The 14,411-nt window shown below is 41.7% G+C and overlaps 2 protein-coding genes across 3 annotated transcripts in view; one reads left to right on the top strand and one right to left on the bottom strand.

The window, feature by feature from the left end:
- LOC134211050 (G-protein coupled receptor dmsr-1) overlaps positions 1-14,411 on the top strand; it is a 454,370-nt gene that overhangs the window by 296,013 nt on the left and 143,946 nt on the right. Inside the window, exon 3 of the mRNA XM_062687612.1 lies at positions 680-730. The gene's annotated coding sequence lies outside the window, so the exon portion shown is untranslated. The remainder of the gene's footprint in view (positions 1-679; positions 731-14,411) is intronic.
- Positions 7,441-14,411, bottom strand: part of LOC134211051 (chitotriosidase-1-like) — a 49,898-nt gene continuing 42,927 nt past the window's right edge. For both annotated transcript variants that reach the window (XM_062687614.1, XM_062687615.1), the window contains exon 7: positions 7,441-7,917. In XM_062687614.1, coding sequence (XP_062543598.1) covers positions 7,468-7,917 — 450 coding nt within the window. In that variant the 3' untranslated portion in view covers positions 7,441-7,467. The remainder of the gene's footprint in view (positions 7,918-14,411) is intronic.

Raw genomic sequence — 14,411 nt, 5'->3', positions numbered from 1 at the left:
TGTAGGATTGCCAATCCGGAGATGGCGAGTTCGATTCACGGCCCGGACAAGGATGTTTTCGGGTTGCAAGCATTTTCGATTCCTTGGGCATAGTGTGTCCTTTGTAATTGCCACACAAGATACATACTCATGAAATGTAACGACGGGCATAGAAAAGCTTTCAATTAATAACTGACAAAATGCTAATAGAATACTAAGTTGAAAAGAAGTCCAAGTTTTAATTGGAATGTAGAGCCATAGAATAAGCAGAAGAATGATTCAGAACAATGTTGATTGACACGTTTCTGTTCCATTGCCTGTGTCTGATGTAAGATGAAAAGAATGACGAGTAACGAAACTCTATATGTACCGATAAATCAAAGAATTTGCGAAGTTCGAAGAATCTGCAGAGAAAATTTCTTTAAAAAATAATTTTTCATGTGGAAATTCCAAGGAATTTCCTGTAGAGATTTTAAAAAATCCCATCGGAATCCCGACCATAGGACAGCTTCCCCAACAATTGGCTGTGAAAACAATTAAAACGGACCACTAGAAACGTTTTTGAGAGATAAATCGTGTGTCTACATATTAAGCGAGTCCCTTTATCAATTCAACTTTATCAATGAAAATATAATAAAATATAACGCCACTGATATTCATTGCCTAACCGACATCCTTTTCGTGTTTTTCCTGTTTACAGCTTGACAAACGGCAGTGCATCTGACAACTAAGCATTTCAACGGATTTTCAGGTAAATTATATTCATTGTTCTGCTACGGTATTGCCCTCCAGAAAAAGATTTTGCTCGACAACGATCAGTGATTGTGGGACGCAGGGCGAGAGGAATTTGTGGATGAAAAAAGGGCTTGCCAAAGGGGAGCAAAAAAGGATACTTTCTCATGCCTCCAAAACGAAGATGAAACAAAGTGCTAAAGGGAACCTTCCTAACCTTCCTGTGCAAGGGGTGGATTTGTGGGTAGTAAGCCAATTCAATGATTATCCTCGAGGGATGTTCTCGGTTACATTGTAAATGGTGGAAGGGAGTTTCTGGAGATTAGGGCTCAACCAATTTAAGCGGTTGGTGATAAAAAAATGGGGTGGCCATTTAGCTTTGCGAGTCAAGGCATAAGATTACCAATAAGGTGACGATAATTAGTATGGTATGGGACGTATTCAGATGAAAAAAATCTCTACTGTCTAAGCGTAGATAATATGCTTGTCGTAGTTTAAACCATGAAAGCTTTTAATAATCAGGTTTGGAAGTGCTGAACAGTAACATGAAAAGCACATTTCAAGTACAGAGCCATAAGAGCCATGAATCGAATTAAACACAATTGAATACGGTTCGAATTCATTCTGTATTTTAAGAAAACGCTTACAACTTATTAATTAACCACGATAAAGGGATTTAACTGGCTCTATCTTTTTCTTTAATGGCTCTACATTCCTGCTTTTCCACTTAGTATTCTCTTAGCATTTCCTCAGTTTCCTTATACATAGTTATTCATCCGATCATAGATCAACCAACTGATCGCCGTCGAAAATGTACACAACGAGAAAAAAATAGTAATTCATTGTATCACGTGTTAAGGATAAAAAAATTAACTTATAAGTTGTTCACTATGAATCAATACAAGTTCGACCATTATTTGTTCACTCAGACCAAGTCTGTACTTCATTTCGCTTACCTCAAGTTTGCATCCGAAAGCTCATCAATCATATTTTACACTCAAATCGATCCAATCGCAGCAGAATCTGTAACTGTTACCTAAAATAATACCTCCAATTATTGGTGCAGTGTTCCAATAGTCGCTGTGTTTCACTACAGCCTGTTGATATGACAAACAAACAATAAGATAGATTTTTTCCGTTTTTCATGGGTCACATCTTGACTTGAATTATTAGTAGAACCATCGGTTCACGCTCAAATCACTTCGTCTCTCCAATTAGCTTTCGTAAAATACTGTTATAATATAAATAAAACCTTATTAGGACATTATTGTTGGCAACCTAACTATAAAACTAGCTATCCGTGGTGTTTTAATATACGCGGCTTTTCGAGTATTCTGCCGTACGGTGTCATTAAGCTGAGCAGTTGCGTTGCGGTCTTTTATTGCAATCTTTCTTTCGTGTTGCGATCCTAACTAACCAGAGATAACTAACCAGAGATAAACCCCGCTGCTTTCTACGAATATTACCTCTTAGCTCCCGTTACGTTTATTACTGCTTGATAGACACATATACCCGTTCCTGCCTTTACTGCCCATCAAACCGCTAAGATCAAACCCATCTCATGCATCTCATGGAAGTTTCCGCAATATACAAGAATGTACAACCACTTGACCAGAACCTACCCAACTTGGACGAATATATTATCAACCACCTGAAGGAGCAGAAGTATAAGTCACACAAATTCGGGCGCCTGTTATTCAATTAGAGATATTGTTTTGTTCTATCCGTTTCTGAGGTTAACCTATAAGGGGCCCCCAATCAGCATCCAGGATCATTAATCCAGAAGCGTTCCACTGACGGATCTATTCAGGCTGGAATAAGTCTCACGAATCCCGGTACTGAAGACTATAGTGGGGTGCTGTGATTGTGCACAGAGCCAGGGTGAGCGTTTTGCCAAAAAAACAGTTATTTCTTGGAATTTCAAAATCTAACAGATTTCTTCTTGTCAATTTACTTATAAGTATCAATGCAATAAGTTTGCAGCGGCCCGTGTAGATTACGAAGTGCGTATCGGATAAAGCTACGTTGCACTCTCTCAATCCAGATAGTCTGCGTTCTGTGATATGGGGACGTATGAGCAATACGGCTGTTTAATTGCATAGATATCATTGAAGCTGCTGGTAATTGTCAGCTGGTAATGCCTCGAACAAACCGAAGAGCTGCAAAAGCCTTTGCGATAATAGTGCTTACCGTTCGTAGAAGTGTATTAAACCGAAGCTTGCACCGAAACCGAAGGTCTCGACGCGTGTCCAATCTGACCTAGTATTGAGTATCGAGTAATAGTATTGAGTATTAGTATACTCCACACTTATTGATTAAAAGATTTCTTTGCCAGAAAGCAAAATGAATACGACCAGGGAGTCGAAAATGTTTCCCACACGAAAACGAAAGAATCGAATTCGCTATCTCCAGATTGGGAATCCTAAGCCGTTTTGCTCACAAGGATAACTGATGACCGACACAAATAGTAGAACGCTCCTCGATTTTACTACATCTTAAAAGTTTTATAATCTTAACAAAGTAAGTGTATCTGATAGAGAGATATTTGAATTTTCTAAATGCCGTGTAAATCTGTTAGCTCCAGAGCCACAGGAGCGCGCGTGCTGAAAATACACTCCACTGAAAGCTAAGATTATAAAATCGTTTAGATGGAGTAAAATCAAAGAGCAGAATTTTTAGCACAGAGTGTAGGACAACACTGCCTGACCCCCACCCAAGCAGCAGGACAGGATTCCGCATCAAATGCAGCTTGTTGCGAGCAAATCGGTTAAGGATAAGTTCCTGAAAAATGAGAGAGTAATTTTATTGTAAAAAAATATATTTTGGCCATAACTCCGAAGCCCATAGTCCGATTTTTAATACGAAACAATGGGACAAGATTCAGCGTCGAATGAAGCATGCAAATCAGTTAAAAAATGAGTGAGATTAGTTTGCGCACACACATACACACACAGGGCTGCGAAATCGTCCACCCATAAAAGACGGTGGTAAGGGGTTACGGCAGGCTGAGAGCTCTCAGCCACCCAGGAAGCAGTGGTCGAGTGCAGAGACCTGGACTAGATCACGACGGAAGACAAACTGGCCTCACAATGCAAGCTGGGGTAAGTGCAAATGACGATTCGACTGAGAAGAGCGTGGCACACAAGTAACAGTGATACGACTACCAGCAGAGGCTGCCAACAAAATGGTGGAGACGGGCAAGGTGAAAGTAGGATGATCGGTGTGTCCGGTGAGATTCACCCCACGAGTTACCAAACAGATGGAGCGATGCTTTAAATGCATGGCGTTTGACCACCAGGCGCGAAGCTGCAAAGGTCCGAACAGATCCAGTCTATGTAGGAAATGTGGTGAAGAAGGACAAGATGCCTGCTCTGCAAACCGGAGGACGGTAACGAGCATACGAAGGGTGGCTTCCAATGCCCTGCATACAAGAAGGCGATAGCGAGCCAGGATTAATGGAGGTCATCCAGTTAAATCTCAATCATTGCGACACCGCACATCTACTGTTGTGGCAGTCGACAACAAAAGCAATGTGTGACGAGGCAATTATTGCTGATCCCTTCTGACAACGGCAACTGGGTGACGGATGCATCGGGGATTACGGCTATCCAAGTGATGGGCAAATTCCCTATTCAGGAAGTGGTAGACAGCTCAAGTGAAAGTTTCGTTATTTCCAAAATCAACGGGATCTTCGTGTGTAGCTGCTACGCACCCCCAAGATGGACTTTGGAGCAATGTAACCGGATGCTGGATTCACTCACGGAGAAACTGATCGGCCAAAAACCGGTAATCATCGGAGGCGACTTCAATGCTTGGGCTAACCCAGAGGTTACAGTCTGCTGGAGTCGTTGGCAAAGCTGGACGTCAGACTGTGCAACGAAGGTACCGTTAATACATTCCGCAGAGATGACAGAGAGTCCATCATCGACGTCCAGCGACGCCAGCGGAAATGTGTCCGGGCAAGCTGAAGGTCATCGTTGACGGTCCGTACGCAGATGAAGACGGAGTAACCATTGCAGGTATGCAAGTCTCCAACGACAAGCTGTCATCAGTGGCGAAAAGTCTGAAGATGAAGAATGCTCCGAGTCCAGATGGAATTCCAAACGTGGCTCTAAAAACTGCGATACTCGCGTTTCCAAACTTGTTCAGGATGGTGCTGCAGAGATGCCTAGCAGATGGTAACTTTCCGGATAGGGTGAACCTGACTACCTGTGTAGAATCCTTAAAAGTTACTTCCTGAACCGGATTCTGGTTTACGAAACGAATTCGGGGCAGAAGTCAATTAGGGTTTCGGCGGGTGTTCCACAAGGTTCCATACTAGGCCCAACGCTGTGGAACATTATTTACAACGGAGTTTTAAAGCTGAAGTTGCTCAAAGGCGCGAAGATCTTTGGATTCGCGGATGATGTCGAATGTCGATAATTGAACAGTGGTTGAAAGAAACGACCGACACAGTTGAAAACTGGATGAATGGAGACAAGCTGCAGCTTGCTCACAACAAAACAGAAGTTCTGCTGGTTGGAAACTGCCGAGAGATCCAGCGGATCCAGATTACCGTAGGAGGACACAACATACCGTCCGTGCGGGCTTTGAGGCATCTAGGAGTGATGATCGACGACCGGTTGAATTTCATTACCCATGTGGACTATTCCTGCGAAAAGGCTGCTAAAATGGTCAGTGCGTTTGCAAGGATCATGTTGAACGTGGGTGGTCCTAAAAGCAGCAGTAGACGTCTTTTGGCAGCAGTATCATCCTCGATACTGAGGTACGGAGCTCCAGCCAGGGGAGCTGTGCTCAAGACAAAACGTAACCGCCGAAAGTTGAACAGCATGCTACCATCGGAGGGATACCAGAAATGTGAGGAAGGCGGTGAGACTGGACGCTATGGTGAAGTGGCAGCAGGAGTGAGACAATGCGGATAATGGAAGGTGGACCCACCGGCTCATCCCCAATGTATCGACGTGGGTCAATAGGGAGCATGGAGAGGTGAACTTTTACCTCACACAGTTCCTGTCCGAACATGCCCGGCGTGTATCAACATAGAGGAAACTCCAGAACACGTGGTAATCGATTGCCCAAGGTTTGCGGAAGTACGTAGAGGAATGCCTGCCCTACGAGCGAACAACATTGCAGAGCAAATGTGTAACGAAGAAGACACGTGTAATGCGGTAAGCAGACTCGTGACGAAAATACTGTCAGAGCTGCAGCGTCCACCAGCAAATAAGCGTCGGTTTGGAGGGAAATCCAGCTTAGTGAGCAGTGTTTCGTCTCGAGTCGTCGGAGCGCCAGTGAATCGGAAGTATTCTACCAACCGGAATCGTCGGAACGACCTGCTGAAGAAAGAAGGAAGTGCTTCAGGTATGTAGGGCACCGCCAGTGCGGACGTCATCCACCACCGGAACTGTCGGACCACATCTGCAACCCGAAGACGAAGTCGGCGCAATGTGTGAAAGCGTCCCCTGTGATAGCCGCCGGTAGGCGGGGCACCATCAGTGCGGAAGTTTCCTTCACCGGAACTGGTGGACCACCCTCGACGCCGAGGGAAGTCAGGAGGATTCGAGTGAGGAAGTTTGTGGCACGACCGCCGAGGGATCGAGACGCTATGTTGTCTGGATATCAGCAAGCCAGTCTGCGACCCACTCTCCCCGCCGAAGTAGTCGCAGCATCCCGTGGTCCCGAGGGAATGGAGGCAAGGAGGATGAGGGACCCGGTTTAGCCGGGAGGCACATTTTTAGCAGGTCGGGAGGAGCCCATCCCTGTTCGCCTTCGAGCATAGTGTGGATGCTCAGGTGTCTGTCGCGCAGATTTTACCATAGCCTTAAACCCTTGTAAAACATCACGCACTATTGGTCTCCGGGCCTCCTTTAAAAAGTCCGTTTTACGTATACTTTGTATACTAGAAGGGTAAAAATAGGGCAGATAAATGATTGCTTCCACACGCTGGAAGCTCTACTTGCTCAAACGCTGGATTGAAAACATCACATAATGGTCCGGCCAAGGCGTTGACACAACGTCGAAGCACAACTGCGGGTACACCATCCGGTTCCGGGGCAAAGGAACATTTAAGTGTTCTTGCCAACATAACAACAATTTCTGAAGTAATAACAAATGTTACCAAATCAAACAAACCATTAGGGACATCATACATAGCGTTCTCAGCCTCCTGTTAAGAAGTAAATCCAATCTTGAAAACATCCGCAAATTACCTGCAAATAGCTTACTGGCCTCCGAAATTGTCGATGCAATTTAGACTCTGAAATAGGTTATTGGCAAACTATCAAATGATCGAACCCAAATAACTAAATGATTGAAAACATCCTTGGCGTTGACTTGCCTTGGTACCTCAAAATGAAAAAAAAAAAAAGTTTTAATACACGCGTTATCCCGCCCAACCAGCGGATGGCAGATTTTAAAACAGTTCTGCATAAGAACTTCACACAAACTGTATAAAGTTTAAGCATATACAACAGATTTTAAAGCAACCATTGTATAGGAATCTTACAACTTTGTATTATTTTAATACAGTATCTGTATTAATTTTTTTGTATGAAAATCTTGCAAAATTGTACATGCTACGATCTTAAACAATAATTTTAAGATTTGTATTTTGAGTTTTTTAAAGTTTAATAGTAAGAATTTATAACAAAACAACTACACTATGGATATAAAAAGTTTATTTTCTTGAAAAATAACTAGTTGAACTGTTGTAATTTCACATCAAAGTAAATTCTATTGCAAATTGAAAAATCAATAGCTCTAGGCGCCGTTTGTACCAGAATACAGATAATCCCGGGCAAGGGCAGCGGACGGGAACGACCCCATACCACAATCATTGGTCCAATCGTCCCAATCGAGCGTATAAATGGCCACCCCGCCAAGGCCGTTTATCACCGCGTAGGAGTACTTCTGAGCCAGTGTGTCCTCCGTCTCCGAACTAATCCAGCTCGAACCCTTTGTGTAGTAGACGGTTGCGGTGCCACCGTCGGCAATGGTTGCGTAATTTGTTTTCAACGGGCATAGCTCGTACTGCGCTAAATAGCCGGCCTTTTGGGTGTTTGATCCGGCATCTCCGAGTCCACTAATTGGCGATGCCACGGCCGTGCGGGTTTCCCTGGCCAACGTGTACGTGCGGGCGTACGTGGCCACCACAAGGTTCAGCTTGCTTTTCCGTACCTTGGTCGAAATCCAATCGACGATTGATGAGTTCTGGAAAATAGACGATGGAAAGATAGAGGATTATAGATGATACAGCTGGAATGCGGACAAATATGTGCAAGCATTCCAGCACCAATCAAGTTTTCTCGCTTTATTGCACGTGTTGCTAGTAATGCGGATTACACAAGTAGTTGTAAAGAATCGAAGTTAACCCTGGCTGAGATGCATTTATTAGGCCAACAGTTATTAAGTCCAGGTGTGATTTAAAATACTTTAAATGTTCAAGTGGTGATTACATGTCTAAGCTTCTTATTCACAATTGGTAAAAAAAACTCTAAGGCAATTTCTGAATAAAAAAGCATACGAATAATAACGCAACTTCAAAGCATAGGATAAATATCAGTTAACTTAATAAATTATAAGCCATATATCAAATATATTGTGTAATTCTGAAGGACGCTGTAAGCAACTTGAACCATCTGTAAATTTCTGAAATGATTGAAAGCCTGCATACTGACGGAGCTTGCTGCTTGGTACGGCGGTTAGAAACAGCATACTGGTATACCAGTACTTCGCTGCTTTAACCAACTCACGTCGAACGTCGAATGTTGTGTAATTTGTGGAACCACTGGGATTTATCGGACAATCTCATCGGTATTGACACGTTCGCTCAAATTTTCGGTGAAATTCCTGGAATGTTCGTCAGGTTTGATAGAGAAGCTTTCCGTCGGTATCGGCCGAGTGCCTATTCAAATCAGTGCAATTTTCTTCGCCGAAAATGTTGAAGCAAGCAATAGAGCCTGCGACACACTGCTTACTCATACGTTCATTTATTGGCTCTATGTATTCACCAAATTATTGCACTTTTTATGTTACTTCCTAATACATACTGCACAATTAGGCGTGTTTTGGACAGTGAAAGCTTTCAATCCGTGAATTTCTTTTATTTCGTTATTCGAGTTATTCATCCATTGAAATTATTTTTTTGAACTTAGTAATTTTTCATCGTTTCCCATAATACGAACGAAATTACCAAATATCCAAAGTATCAAATGAAAAAAAAATCAATATTTTCTTTTATGATTTTACCTTTGAAATAGGGACACGGAAGGTATTTTCGTCTGTTCGTCATAGTCTCGAAAACCAATAAAAGAGACGCTTTTTTGTAAAACTCATACGTACCCAGTCGTAAGCTCAGGAGAAATGTTCTGCTATAGTGCAGTTCTAGCAAATGTACGTTGCTTTCGTTGGGTTTAGACCCTACGACGATGGACGGAAATACCTGCCGTGTCCCTACGTGTTATCTCATTGAGATACATGTGCCTCTTAAGTTATTTTAGTTTTTACATGCTTTTGTGTACAAATGGCCGAATAATATTTTGGAAGTTTGTGAAATCCCAGAAATCAACTAACGTATTCTCATGTCCACGCAGCAGGCAACGTCCCAGTCCATGAAATCCATCTTCCACGCTTCCTTGTGACCTTTATGTTTCCAAAGGTGCTGGTGTAGATGGTTTAACGCCCTATCTTCTGAAGAGCTGTGCGGAATCTTTAGCGGCTCCACTGCTACTGCTTTCCAATCAATCGATAAAATACAATACATACTTTCCGGGAATTATGAACAACTGCAAAAATGTTCCCAGTTCACAAATCACCGCAGTCGGCCCGCAAATCGTCTTCCACCTGATTGATCCACCTTGCTCGCAGCGCAACTCGCCTTCTAGTGCCTGTCGGATCGCTGTCGAGAACTTTTTTCACCAGGTTATTGTTCGACATTCTGGCAACATGCCCAGCCCATTACAGTCTTTCGATTTTCACGGTGTGAACGATGGATTGTTTTCCCAACAGCTGTGGCAACTCGTGATTCATTATCCTCCTCTATGTACCGTCTTTCATCTACTTCCCGCCATAGATAGTATGCAACACTTTCTAGTCTAGTCTAGTCTAGTCTACACATACACAGCCAGTTCGTGAAAGAATCCTGGAAAGTGATAGATTCGACTACAACTATCGCTTTTCTTGTCAATATTTATGTTTGAAGCACATCGTAAATGTAGTTCAAACATAAAAGCGGCCAGGCCTACTGTGCAGCGCTGTTGAAAATACCTGTGAGAATCAATCCTTAACTTGATTTCACAACTAAGCCATAGAACGGGGACATCTCGTACCAACCGCTCCGTTTTTTACATTATGAAATATTGGTTGATGAATCGTTGGGAGTGAGTTTGCTAAGATGGTTAATGTTCACTCCTTGGATCCACAACGTCTTGGGATGGGACACAGTTTTTAGTCTAGTGCCCTGACCTATACACTGATAAACAGAAGCATTCGTATGGATTTATACAGATTTCAATAAAAACATGACGCTTACTTATGTCCATCAGTGTACATATAGGCCTAGGTTCAAGCGCCATTACTCGCCCTCTGAAACGAGAAAAAAAAATAACCAAAACGATAAAAAAAACAAGAAAAAAACTCATAAGACGAAACAAATATACAAATTTACTTACAACAGCTCCGAATTTTCCGGAAACGGAAATGTCAAAACACAACTTATTTAAAACGCGATATCCGGAAACATATGTTTGGTAAAATATATGTGGTTATCAAAAAACAATTATTCGCACACTCAGTCTTGTAAACATAAGAACCCAATGTAATAACGTATACAAATAAACATAAATATGGGACTACCAGTTTTTCTACTCACTAAGTCTGTCAAGCCTTAATAAATGGAAAGTAAACGGTCTCGTTGCTCACTTACTAGTAGCGTGTACTTAGGCTTAGATAAAAACACCATCAAAACATACTGCACTAGCATATAAACAAATTAAAATGTGAAATCAATAGAAAATGGAATGTATTTCTGAACCTATCATATGCAATAATTCTCTCAATCGACATTTGGCCACGCACTTTTTTTTCCGTAGTGATCTCCAGGTCGAATTCCGAGAAAAAGAAGTGATCTCAACGTCAATATCTAGAACCATGGATGCCATACGCCATCCCATTCATCTTAAGAGACGTATTGCGCAGTTACTCAACAACGGCGCTACGGTTTCTGGTCTAGGTCACGGTTAAACTCGTAGGCACTCCTGGATCGGACTTTTAGATCATTTCTCCTCATTGGACACATCTATTCGTCACTTACCTGGCTTTTGCAACCTCTTAATCCGTGAACAATGTTATCGGCAGTCCAGTCCGGTATACTGCTAACTGAATCCGCCACGACCATCGACCGTTTAAAATCAGACTTGCCAATTCCATCAACCTCCAAATACAGCACTCCTCTGAACGACCCGCCAAAACCAAATCCACGGAACAGTCCAGTGCTCTACTGACCGAATTAGCACTGCCAAATCCTTCCGCCATCTTTAACGATGCTCAGCATAAACTTGTCTTGCGGTCCTGCGGTTTTCAACCTAAACTTTTCTTCATTTTCATTTTTAGACAGTTCAACAATTTGAATTTAAATTGAATTTAAATGGTATTTTAGCCCTCGCTGCGCTAACCGGAGCTATGGCGTAGTTGACTTTTTACTTCTCCGAGATAATCGGCTACTCTTATTCAACCTCATCGTGAGGTTAAATAAGAGTGGGGTTATGAATATGTGTTTTAATTAGTTTTCAACAAATTGTCACCTATATGGATTCGCATTATGCGTTTTTTACAATGTGCTTTGTGTATGTTACCTATATGGATTCGCATTATGCGTTTTTTCACAGTGTACTCTGTGTCTCGTCCTTGACGTTTATCTTCGGCTACTCTTGTTCAATCTCAACGTGAGGTTAAATAAGAGTGGGGTTATGAATATGTGTTTTACTTAGTTTTCAACAAATTGTCACCTATATGGATTCGCATTATGCGTTTTTCACAGTGTACTCTGTGTCTCGTCTTTGACGTTCGGCTTTGGCTACTCTTGTTCAATCTCAACGTGAGTGTGGGGTTATGAATATGTGTTTTACTTAGTTTTTCAACAAACTTCCACCTATATGGATTCGCATTATGCATTTTTTACAATGTACTTTGTGTTTGTCACCTATATGGATTCGCATTATGCGCTTTTCACAGTGTACTCTATGTTTCGTCTTTGACGTTCGGCTTCAGCTACTCTTGTTTAATCTCAACTTGTGGTTGAATAAAGGTGGGGTTATGAAAATGTTTTTTTACTTAGTTTTTTTTCATCAAATTGTCACCTATATGGATTCGCATTATGCGTTTTTTTACAATGTACTTTGTGTATGTTACCTTTATGGATTCGCATTATGCGTTTTTCACAGTGTACTCTGTGTCTCGTCCTTGACGTTCGGCTTCGGCTACTCTTGTTCAATCACAACGTGAGGTTAAAAAAGAGTGGGGTTATGAATATGTATTTTACTTGGTTTTCAACAAATTGTCACCTATATGGATTCGCATTATGCGTTTTTTTACAATGTACTTTGTGTATGTTACCTATATGGATTCGCATTATGAGTTTTTCACAGTGTACTCTGTGTTTCGTTCTTGATGTTCGGTTTCGGCTACTCTTGTTCAATCTCATCGTGAGGTTCAATAAGAATGGGGCTATGAATATGTGTTTTACTTAGTTTTCAATAAATTGCCACCTATATGGATTCGCATTATGCGTTTTTTCACTGCTCTGTGTTTCGTCTTTCACGTTCGTCCATTGTTACGTCCACTGTGTTTTTGTGACACCTCTCTTTAGTCCCTAGCTGAATGCGTGTGAGTATAACATAATTGGCTTTCCTATAAATGTAGCTTTCCTATAAATGGTTCCATTCTCCTTTCCAACTTCACTTCCTCTTCCTTTTCCCTTTTCACTTCCTTTTCCGTCAGGTAAATGATGAGAAAGGCCAGTGAAGGCGATGGCACAAATCTCCCAAATTGAGGGGAACGTGCCTCCTGAGCCGACGTTCTGATACCTGATACCTGATGTACAATGTTATCGGCAGTCCAGTCCGGTATACTGCTAACTGAATCCGCCACGACCATCGACTGTTTAAAATCAGACTTGCCAATTCCATCAACCTCCAAATACAGCACTCCTCTGAACGACCCGCCAAAACCAAATCCACGGAACAGTCCAGTGCTCTACTGACCGAATTAGCACTGCCAAATCCTTTCGCCATCTTTAACCCTTAAATGCGCAATGTTGTTTTAAAACAACAAACCGAAAATACGTTTAATGTTAATAATTGTAATGGTAGTTTACGCTAAAAATACTTTATATTTCTAAAAATATAAAAAATATATTTCTAAAAAAATCGCCTTGCGCCTTTAAGGGTTAAGGACGCTCAGCATAAACTTGTCTTGCGGTCCTGCGGTTTTCAACCTAAACTTTTCTTCATTTTCATTTTTAGACAGTTCAACAATTTGAATTTAAATTAAATTTAGACCACGAAAAAGTGTTAAAATATTTTCGGCAGCAGAAACGAAACTGCTGTCAGAAAAAAAAACACGTCTGTTCTTGAGCCTTGGCTACTACGATCCTCACCATAGATAGTATGCAACACTTTCCTCTCGAAAACTCCATGTGCGCGTTGGTCCTCCACAAGGATTGTTCAGGCCTCATGTCCGTAGAGAACTTCCTGTCTTAGAACGTTTTGTAGATAGTCAGTTTGGTACGGCGTCGAACTATTTCCTATCGAAGTCATAATGAGTCTCCACATTTCTCTGGTGGTATCGTTATCGTAGGTCACCAGTGAGCCCAAGTACATGAATTCTTCAACCACTTTGATTTCGTCATCACCGATGGCTGGCTTACATTGTACTCTTTTGAACCTTTTCCTAACATGTACTTCGTCTTCGACGTGTATGGTTTCGCTCATCTTCTCTATCTCTATGGTAGGTTTCGCTCATCTTCACGAGATAGCCAGATAGCTGAACGGACTTCGTCAAAATCGCACCACACCACAGTGTTGCTTCTTGCCGATTTCGTGCGCATTTTTAATAGCATCGTTTCTGTTGATTTTTTTGCTGTAGTTTGTTTGGAGAAGACGTTAGATATGAGAAAGGCCATTTTATGAGAAAATCTGTAAAATGATTGATCCACCTAAAAGTCCAGATGGAAACCAGATATGAGCCTAGTGTTTTCAGAAAAGTAGCGGATGGTATTTCAAGCCACTTTGCCAAAGACACCCCATACCTATGACTTATATAGTACGAGATATGTGACATTTTCTGTGAAAGGTCTCTGAAATATTTTTAAGCATAACTTTTTGCCTTTCTCGTACAACTAAGTTGTACCGAAAGGCTATCATTTCACTCCGAAAACGAACTTTTTATAGAAGCCTCTGAGACGCATAGTATTATATACCAATCGACTCAGCTCGACGAGCTGAGCACATGTATGTCTGTCCGTGTGTATGTGCGTGTGTGTATGTGTGTGTGTATGTGTGTGCACAAAAGCTATAAAAAACATTAGACAACTTTTCGTATAGTAATCCTTACCCGATTTTCTCGCAACAAGTTTCATTCGACAGGGGACAAAGCCTTGTTGATCACTATTGAATTTTATAACGATCGGTCATTGCATTTAAAAGTAA

The sequence above is a fragment of the Armigeres subalbatus genome, chromosome 2, assembly GCF_024139115.2.
Source record: "Armigeres subalbatus isolate Guangzhou_Male chromosome 2, GZ_Asu_2, whole genome shotgun sequence".
Taxonomy (NCBI): Eukaryota; Metazoa; Arthropoda; class Insecta; order Diptera; family Culicidae; genus Armigeres; species Armigeres subalbatus.
This window is presented reverse-complemented; position numbering and strand designations above follow the sequence as displayed.